At 38.8% G+C, this 10,724-nt stretch overlaps 1 protein-coding gene across 1 annotated transcript in view; it reads right to left on the bottom strand.

Annotated features, from left to right (window-relative positions):
* The window catches only part of pipox (pipecolic acid oxidase), a 30,205-nt gene that overhangs the window by 9,166 nt on the left and 10,315 nt on the right, over positions 1-10,724 (bottom strand). Inside the window, exons 5-6 of the mRNA XM_005750353.1 lie at positions 8,102-8,254; positions 1,887-2,036 (exon numbers count right to left, since the gene is read on the bottom strand). Coding sequence (XP_005750410.1) covers positions 1,887-2,036; positions 8,102-8,254 — 303 coding nt within the window. The remainder of the gene's footprint in view (positions 1-1,886; positions 2,037-8,101; positions 8,255-10,724) is intronic.

Below are 10,724 nucleotides of genomic sequence, written 5' to 3' on the forward strand. Positions count from 1 at the left end.
CTTTGTGCATATTCTCTTACATATGATAAGTCAACATTGAAACACCTGCGGCTTTTAGTCAGGTGCGGCTAATGTATGTACAAAACAGGATTTTCCCCTGATTTTAGCTTGTGCGGCTAATATTCAGGTGCGCTCTGTAGTCTGGGAAATACGGTATTTTTTTTCCTCATTTATTTCAGCGTCACACGCAGTGTGCAACATTAGCTGCACACACACAATTATGGGCACACTAAGGTTTGTCACATGGAAAGTGCATGGAGCAGACTCCAGAGAGAAGAGGTTAAAGATAAGATACTTAACCACCTTAAAAACACTACAGGCAGATGTTGTTTTATTATAAGAGACTGATAGACCTGCTACAGCTACAGATGAACTTAAAACACCTGAGTTTCCTGATGCGTTCTCAGCCTGCTATAACTCTAGGCAAAGGGGAGTAGCAATTTTAATACATAAAAATGTTAATTTTACAGTACTCAACACAGTTATAAAGCCATTAAATTATCTATGCTTAACAAAAAGTTATGTATTGTAAGTATATATGGCCCAAGTGTTGATGACCCCTCATTCTTCCATGCTTTTTTCACTGCACTCTTTGAACACCTAGATTGCTCACTTGGTCTTGGGGGCGATCCCAACTTTGGACTAAAGGAAGAAATGGAGCAGGAACTCCTACTCTATTGAGCCTCACTCCTGGAGCTGATTTGCTCTTCACAGTCCACCAGCTGTGGGACAGATGTGGTTGGGTATCTGTGAGCTAGCCTTTGTTCTTTTCAAAAGAAACAAGGGCACCAAAGGTGCTGTGGAAGTGACCTCACCCCTTACGTCTTAGATGTAGTGGTAGTAGGGCTTCCCATTATGAGACTCCTCACTTTGTATTCAGAGAACCCGGGTTACCCTGGTAACCAAACTTTGAGTAAATTAAATAAGTGTTATTTTCAAAAAAGCAGTAAGATTTAATGCACATTCATTCAAGAGTGCTGCAGCCTCTTCGTTCTGCTTCTTGTGGCCTTGTGAGCTGTTCCTGTCAAAGTCTTTATAAAAAATGTTTCAAAAACCTGTTTAACTCGATAAAAAAGGACAGTGTATATGCATAGTGACCTCTGACAGAAGACCAAATTTGAGCACAACAGAAGAGACTAGTTATCTTCTTAAGAATGACTTGTTAAGTGAGAGAAGAGTTGTCAGGATTTTCAGTGATATTAGACAAGGTGGCCAAAATTTTATTGTCCTATTGCTTCAGTATGTGATCATGTGTTGGTGAGCAGCTGCAAAACCGCTTTAAAAACAAAATACATAAACCTAGTTCTGCACTGCATAAGATGAACCTTAGAACAGCATTAAAACCTGACAAGAACCTAAGTACAGACAGAAACTCACACACTTCACATTTTTTATTATAAACTTCATTTATTCTGATAAATCCCCTTGATACTGGATAGAATATATAATCTATCCAGAATGCAGAATAGAATAGAATATATTATCCATTATCGAGAAAAGTCTGCATTTTTCATTTTAGCATTATAAATGATATTTTCATTGTTGGCGACAGACAGGTTACCTTCAGTTTGCTTTTTGCTTAAATACCAACAGAATTTTTTAAGTTTAAACTAGTTTTTGACAGATTACTAAAACGTTTGTGTGTTTTCTTGTTTTTATGACTGGTGGTCTAACACATTTGTTAATCCCTGTCTGTGGTGAAGTACAGCAGACAGAAGAAGACCTTTTTAAACCTTATTTTGGGACACAGCTCTGTTTACTAGATTTGACTGGTGATTCTATAAACGCAATACACAATTTACGCAGTAAATTTTCACTATCGTTTTTTTTTCTCTCCACTTTCACAGATGAAGATGACAACAAAAAACACAATGTTAACACTGTACCGTATACAAGCAGCTCTCCACTATAGCAGGTTCAGGGATGAGGCCAGGAAAGCAGCGGGCGATGTAATGCTGGAGAATCTCAATATCAGACCTGTCTTTCTGCAAATCTCTCTGGTCTGGGTCTGTCTTGCTGCCCATATGGTAGCACACCTGTAATGACATCACTGGTATTAGTTCTATATGAAAGTACCAAAAACTCAGCACATTTTCAGTGATATGAGGAGCAGAAGGACAGCTGCAGTATTGTGAATAGAATAGCTTTGCATTCTGTTATTATGTCATAGTAACAATTTTGCATCTGAGCATTTTGTGTTATGTGACCGTGGGACTAATTGTGGCTTTGGTGTTTATATCAATTAATGACAACAGAGACACAGCTTGAATGGCACTATGCACAAGTTCACTGCAAACCTGGTACTTTTCAAAGGTGCAGGTGCACACAAGAAGCTCTTTGTTCACCATTTTGCAGTTTAGCAGGCTGTCTCAGATTGTTTTTGCAGCACCGATTGGGGTTATTCAGAACTCAATAAAATGCTTTATATTAAATGTAATAAGGCACGAGCATGTTCCGCTCATTTCAGTAGCTACTGTCGGTTAGGATGACTCTACAAAAACTTCCAAAGCATCTTTTTTTGTGCTGTTTTTATAAGCCAGTTTTGACACATACAATCTTACTCGGAGACTAAAGGCAAAGTGAGAACCCTGAGGGATTAAAAGAACTGCTGCTTTGACTTTTTTCTTTAGGTTTTCTGCTTTAGAAAACTGCTTGGCAGGTCCCTGCTGTAAAAACAAACGAACTACAGATGAGAAAATGCCACCGTCTTCTGCTTCATTTTGGCATTCTTTCAAACTGTTAAATGGTCCAAGCATTGCTAGCTCTGGTGACTGTGTCTTCGAGTGAATAATGCAACGTGGCATCACCATCTGTCCTCCCGTTCTCTGCTGTGCATGTGGTCTGCTATTAGACTGTGAGCTCCTGCTGGCTTGCCATAATGCCCAAAATAGAGATGTGTCATCAGATGACATCAACTCCAGCACAAACCTTACAACTAATATGATGTCGAGGGAGAACAAATCACATTTTAAAGTCCACTTTGCCACAGCATTTCTGTTTTTAAAGAAAAGCATTAACAGTTGTGTATAACAAAACATAAAAAAACACTTAAAGTTATCTATTAATTGCCTTAATTAAGTTCTTTAAAACAATAAAATCTAAAACCTTTTTTTCAGCTTTGATAAATAATGGTCAAATGTTAGCAAGACTTGCTTGTGAATTTGGATATACCCTCCAAACATGCATGGATTCATAAACTTTTAAAGCAAAACAGAAAACGTCTGAAGAGCAGATAAAATGTGGAAAAAAGAAGTGAACAGTGTTCGGCAACAATGTTGAAGAATGACCCATCTCCTAGAAATGTACACTTGTAACATTAATTACAGTACCAATTAATTTTGTCAGAAGCACAATTATATTATTATATGCAGTTCATATGTATTTGTTTAAAAGAGAACTCCAAAAGTCATAACCCTACAAATACAGAGTATTAGGGCCACAATACTGATCGCCTGAGGCGGGGTGGTGGTACAAAAACCGCATCTGGTCAGAAGGAAAAACAACACAAACTTGGAAGAGTTGGGCAGATTTGTACACGATGAAATGGCTGGCAATGGATAGATGCAAGGCTGGTTACAGCTTTGTGCACTAAATGCTGGATCACAAGACATGATAAGACAGTTGATCAGTTTCTTTCACTAAGATACCACGCCCTTCTCCTCTGCCCACTCTACACATTATTGTGGATGTTGGGATTCTGAAACACTACATCTACCATCACCACCAACAGCATCTATACCCTGTGGGTCCTGTGCTTTCATTTGGAGCACTGCCTAGTTATGTTGCTTCATCAGAGTCTTATTGCCAAAGGGCAACAAGACCAAAGGACAATAAGCACAGATACTCTATTCCATAAAGGTAGTGACCCTTGTAACTTAAATAATCGCTGCCCCATCTCAAAATTATCTTGCCTAGCAAATCTCAGAGTCCCTCTTAGTGTCAGTTTCACACATATAGTTCATTTACTCCGATCTAAATCAGTTGATGATTTTGCTGCTTTTCCCTGTGATTAGACTTTTTTTCACACAGAGTAATAACCTAAGTGAACTCCAAGCACACCGTAATGTCTCACCACAAACCACGTGACAATGTTCAGTTCAATTATTAGCAAGATGTGTCTGGGTGGCAGCAATAAAACTAAATACAGCAAGAAAGTGCTGTGTTCTGAACTACTGGAGAACATGGACAATTAGAGACGTTTGCACATCTATACTGGTGTGACAAAGTGTTTGCCCTCTTACTGAGTTACTGTTGGATCCTTGTTTACAATTAAATCAAAATTCATATCAACAAGATATTAGATATTAGACAAAGCTAACAGGTAAACACAAAACACAGTTTCTAAACCTACATAGCCCTGTGTGAAAAAGGGATTTCCCCCTAAACCTAATAACTGTTTGGGCCCTTAACAGCAACAACTGCTACTTTTGATACATTTTAGAACTCTCTTATCACACAAACTTTAAAACTTTGTTAAAACCAAATACACGATACTTACAAGGTCACCTAAAATATCCAGCCAACAGTTCATATTCAAACATTCATAGTCATGAAATTTAAAATGTTAAACACTCAGGACTGTGAATGGATGCTAGACTCCCTTTTAAAAATCATGCGGACCACCTCTCAAGAAAAGGCTTAAAGGCTGCATATGTCAGCAAGTATGCCACACTCACCCATTCACACAAGCACCGTTTTTATGTTTTGAAGTGCTTTCTAACTACCATTCACACACATTCATACTCTGATGGATGAATCGGAGAGCAACTTGGGGATATTTAGCATGCAGACAACCTTCCGATCAGCTGTTCTACCTCCTGAGCTACAGCCACCCCAGTATGTGTTTCTTATCACAAAACATTTTTTGCACTTTTGTTGGACAAATAGATCTTGATCTCAATGAGACTATTTGAAGGATGCTAAAAACAATAATAAATTAACTCCTTATAGCAGTTATGTTTATTATTATTTAATTAAAAAGTTATATAAAGTCCTTTCAAATAAAGGGTAACCAGTTATCCAACATGATTTCTACAATATAAAAGGATAAATCATCTGACAGAACTGAATATAATTTTAGTAATATGCCGTTTGGCATTGTTGTTCACTAGTTAGTACAGTCATCTCACAGCAAGGTGGTTTTGCGTTTGAATTCTGTATGGGGGTGCACTGAGATTCAAAGCACAGGGAACTATAGACTGAGTGGCACACAAGAAAATGAATAACATGGAGATAAGGAAGTGAAAAAAGAGACTAGAGTTCAAATGCCCAAGAATGTAGGCACATGAGTGAATAAAGAGCTCAATGAACTTACAAATAAGATTAAATAACTGCTTGTTGGTAATTTTATTACTCATATTCTTTTTAAAATATTAGTTATTTTTACTTTATGATATTGTTCAATAAAAAGCAGAGAGGACACCAGTGAAGACGTGCAAGTAAAAGGTCAGATTTGAACTGGACCGCTGCATTTGGCCCTGTTTTTGCCTGTTCATGTCAGGGGCTGTGACCCAGCATTTTGAGTTTATTTTTGTGATTTCTTATATTATATTGAAAGGATATCAAGTTCCAGTTTTATTATTAGTTGGCCTTGAGTTTTAGGTCTAGTTTAGGTTCTTCTATGTCTCTTTAGTTATGAGTCCTTTCCTGTCCTCTATGTGGTCTGTCTTGTCCTCAGTGCTTTACTTTCAGTCATGCCCGTGTGCTTGTCTACCCGTGTTCTATGTTCTTATTGTCTAGCTGGTGTTGTCATGTCTACGTCTCTCTATGTTTCCTGTTTTATTTTGAAAAGCCTGGTGTTTCCATGCTTGATGTGTTTAGTTTTACTTCCCCTGTGGCCTCATTATGTTTATTCTAGTCAGCTGTTTCCCCATATGTTCCTACTTCCCCTACACACAAAGACTGTTTTCCTTCAGTCTTCGTCAGGTCATCTGTGTTTCCTCCCACCATGTCACGTCAAGTTCCATGTACTTCATGTTTCATGTTCTTGTTCATCATAGTTTCTCGCACGTTCCTGGTCAGAATACAGGGAGTGCAGAATTATTAGGCAAATGAGTATTTTGTCCACATCATCCTCTTCATGCATGTTGTCTTACTCCAAGCTGTATAGGCTCGAAAGCCTACTACCAATTAAGCATATTAGGTGATGTGCATCTCTGTAATGAGAAGGGGTGTGGTCTAATGACATCAACACCCTATATCAGGTGTGCATAATTATTAGGCAACGTCCTTTCCTTTGGCAAAATGGGTCAAAAGAAGGACTTGACAGGCTCAGAAAAGTCAAAAATAGTGAGATATCTTGCAGAGGGATGCAGCAGTCTCAAAATTGCAAAGCTTCTGAAGCGTGATCATCGAACAATCAAGCGTTTCATTCAAAATAGTCAACAGGGTCGCAAGAAGCGTGTGGAAAAACCAAGGCGCCAAATAACTGCCCATGAACTGAGAAAAGTCAAGCGTGCAGCTGCCAAGATGCCACTTGCCACCAGTTTGGCCATATTTCAGAGCTGCAACATCACTGGAGTGCCCAAAAGCACAAGGTGTGCAATACTCAGAGACATGGCCAAGGTAAGAAAGGCTGAAAGACGACCACCACTGAACAAGACACGCAAGCTGAAACGTCAAGACTGGGCCAAGAAATATCTCAAGACTGGTTTTTCTAAGGTTTTATGGACTGATGAAATGAGAGTGAGTCTTGATGGGCCAGATGGATGGGCCCGTGGCTGGATTGGTAAAGGGCAGAGAGCTCCAGTCCGACTCAGACGCCAGCAAGGTGGAGGTGGAGTACTGGTTTGGGCTGGTATCATCAAAGATGAGCTTGTGGGGCCTTTTCGGGTTGAGGATGGAGTCAAGCTCAACTCCCAGTCCTACTGCCAGTTTCTGGAAGACACCTTCTTCAAGCAGTGGTACAGGAAGAAGTCTGCATCCTTCAAGAAAAACATGATTTTCATGCAGGACAATGCTCCATCACACGCGTCCAAGTACTCCACAGCGTGGCTGGCAAGAAAGGGTATAAAAGAAGAAAAACCCTCTGATCTGATCTGAACCCCATTGAGAACCTGTGGTCCATCATCAAATGTGAGATTTACAAGGAGGGAAAACAGTACACCTCTCTGAACAGTGTCTGGGAGGCTGTGGTTGCTGCTGCACGCAATGTTGATGGTGAACAGATCAAAACACTGACAGAATCCATGGATGGCAGGCTTTTGAGTGTCCTTGCAAAGAAAGGTGGCTATATTGGTGGCTGATTTGTTTTTGTTTTGTTTTTGAATGTCAGAAATGTATATTTGTGAATGTGGAGATGTTATATTGGTGTCACTGGTAAAAATAAATAATTGAAATGGGTATATATTTGTTTTTTGTTAAGTTGCCGAATAATTATGCACAGTAATAGTCACCTGCACACACAGATATCCCCCTAAAATAGCTAAAACTAAAAACAAACTAAAAACTACGTCCAAAAACATTCAGCTTTGATATTAATGAGTTTTTTGGGTTCATTGAGAACATGGTTGTTGTTCAATAATAAAATTATTCCTCAAAAATACAACTTGCCTAATAATTCTGCACTCCCTGTAATGTTGATAATGTTTGTTATCACAGTTACCACAGTTCAGTCATAGTAATCATAGTTTAATTTTTCCCAGTTTAGATTTTAGTTTAGTTTTCGCCCTGCTTGCCTTTGCTTAATTTTTTTATTCATTGTTTTCCAGCCATAATAAATGGCTTTTTGTTTAAATCCAGTGTTTAAACTCGTGTCCGCTCTTGGGTCCTCCTTTCCACTCCCACAGTTCAGCCACTGAACTTAAATAACACCCCTGTTATTCATATCCATAAGCTATACTCTGGTGTCGTTGCCTTCATTTGATTAAAAAAATGTATCTGGTTGAGTACACAGCACAGATTTATATACCAATATTGAAGTGCTAGAAGCATTTACTGAGACAACAAAACCAAATGAGGAACAACAAAATCACATGTTGAAATCAAATTTTGCATTGATCTTTTATAAAGTCTACTTCCTGCTCACAGTTTGTATGTTAGAGGTAGGTATGCAGTAGTTTCTGTGTAAAACTTCACTTAAAGGCCCAGTTACATGACGTACCTTCATCAGCCCTGGGTACTCATTGGACGGAAGTCCGTAGATATGCACTTTGGACTCCAAGCATTCAGTTTGTACGAAGCAGGGAAAGCGCTGCTTCATGCTATAGGACCCAGGAACCTTCTCCTTCCAGTAGCACACGTTGATCTTTACTACCTGCAGTAACGTAAAGTCATTAGCAACACAGTCAAGGACCTCAAGACTGACTGTATATTTATACAGCATTGACCAGCTTGACCAAAAAAATAAATAAATTAATGCAAAATGCCATGCCAGTCTTGGTACTTGTTGAATGCAGGGTTTCCCCACATATGACTGAATTGAATTTATTATAGTTTAAACATATTGTATAATGTATAGTCTAAATTTTAAATCTGAATATTACACATTTGAAACAAAATTAGCACGTTGATATCAGCTTGCAAACACCATAGTAGCTAAAACTTAAAATATACTCATGCATAACACCTCCTACTGCAACCTACTCAGATTTATTTCCTCTGAAACAAAAGTGCTATTACAAAAGTAGCTCTGCAGTGGTGAGGCGAGAATTAGGATTTAATGAAACGTACACATGCTTGTACAAATGACATCCATCAATGGATAGCAATAATAAGGACACATTTTTCAGGAGCTTTTAGCGTAATGAACTAATAGGCCGTACGCTCATTCCCCGGGACAATAAAAATTCTGACAGAAGTGCTCTGGTGAGCCAATGTGCTCAGAGCTTGTGCTTTTCCGCCAGTTCACTCAAGCATGACATTCAACACCTTTTCACCCCACCACCACCCCGCCTGAATAATGCAATTCCAATATCACCTCCACTTCTCCACTCTAACAGCTGTCTGCTTGTTTTCTCATCACCTTGTCTTTTCAGGCTGTGTGGCATATTGCAAAATGGAAAAGACTGATTTGCTGAATCAGGTCTCTTGAGCTGTTTAAATGTGGAAGAGAAATTATTTTGTTTCTGTGGCATCTTCAGATGAATATAAAAGGGTAGGAAGGACAGTATCCCCGTGATAAAAGGGGTGGGGGAGCTGAACTGGATTGGATCTCATGCACTGCATGAAAAAAGTCACAAGTTAATATTCTAAATTAATAATATTAGTCATAAGGTAATACATATGGTGTGTTTGTCACAGGCATCACTAATTACATGCATCTACAGTCAGGAAATAATTTTTCCTCCCAGGATTTTAATCTTCTAGCATCTTTCATTTTGGAGAACAAACCTCTCAGTCCATCAGAACTACAGGAGCTATGGTGCTTTCTTCTCTAGAGGATGTACTTGTGGTTTAGTTCACATCATCTGTGATATGCCCACCAAGGAATTTAACCGAGTCCACAGATTTGCTGTTTATGCAAAGATTGCTCATGTAAAAAATATTATTTGCAAAATTTAATTACAATCTTTTTTGTTTTGCCCACAATAGAATTATTTCTAATAAACCTGGCCACAGCTCATCAACTGAACCACCACTGCTGCTGGTGACTCATGCCCTTATTTACATTTGGATTTAGCAGGTTTTGCAGTTCATTGCAAAACTGACTCAGCCAAGCTAAAAACGAGCACACAGAAGCAGTTAAAATGATTTGGCAAAAAACACAGCGCCTATAAAGCACCACTGAACCAAGGACACACTGAATTTTCTTAGCTAATTTTACGTTTCTGAACATCATTTTACAGCTTACATTAAATGACACGTGAACGGTTATGACTCCGTCACACTAGAGTAAAAATAGAATGGCAGGCACCTAAAGGAAGTTATCTGGTGGTTGTATTGAATTTTGTCACTTTCAATAGCCCATTGCAAATAGCTATTGCAACCAAACGTTCATTTAGAGATTGTGAGTGAAACACCCTCAGCCTCTGGCTGACCAGAGGTCGCAAAGCAATTACACATGTCACCTGGTGGGAGGCAATTTCTTTCTAAATAACTGCAGTCCGACTTGGACTGATTGCAACCACTGACAAATTGACAAATGTCTGCAAATAATTGCTTTATAATTTGAAAAGCCAGACAAATTCTGCAACAGGGAAAATAAATCCATCCATCCATCCGTCTGTCGATAGAGCCTAATCAGAGACACCCACACTGCCCGCTTAAGCTTATCCAGCCTAATACAGAAACCTGGTTACAGCAGGATGATTACGTTAGGGGTATTTACTCATATTTAAACCGAGTCATACAAACTGTCAGAGTCCTCGAAGCACAGGCTGAGGAGTGGCACCAAACTCCAGCTTATAAATCAACCAAAGGCCTTGTCCACCCTAACTGGAAAATTGTATTTGTTGTTATCTATTATCCGCCCGGCCCTCACTCAGAACTTCTGATTTCTCTGACTTTTTATCTGATTTACTGCTCAACTCAGATAAAATAATTATTGTGGGTAATTTTAACATCCATGTAGATACCAAAAACCTGACTGATTATTTCTAATAACATTTAAATTAACAATAATGAATTTCACAGTAGTGGGCAATACATTTCATCACAGTAGATGTCTTCCTGAAGTGCTGTAACTAAGTTTAACCTCCTCAGACCCGAACTCTTCCACGGCATGAAATTTTAGTTTCTCTTTCATATTTGGGCATATTGGGACCCAATGAATGCACAAAAAAAAA

The sequence above is a fragment of the Pundamilia nyererei genome, unplaced genomic scaffold (assembly GCF_000239375.1).
Source record: "Pundamilia nyererei isolate P.nyererei 1_Seehausen unplaced genomic scaffold, PunNye1.0 scaffold00270, whole genome shotgun sequence".
Taxonomy (NCBI): Eukaryota; Metazoa; Chordata; class Actinopteri; order Cichliformes; family Cichlidae; genus Pundamilia; species Pundamilia nyererei.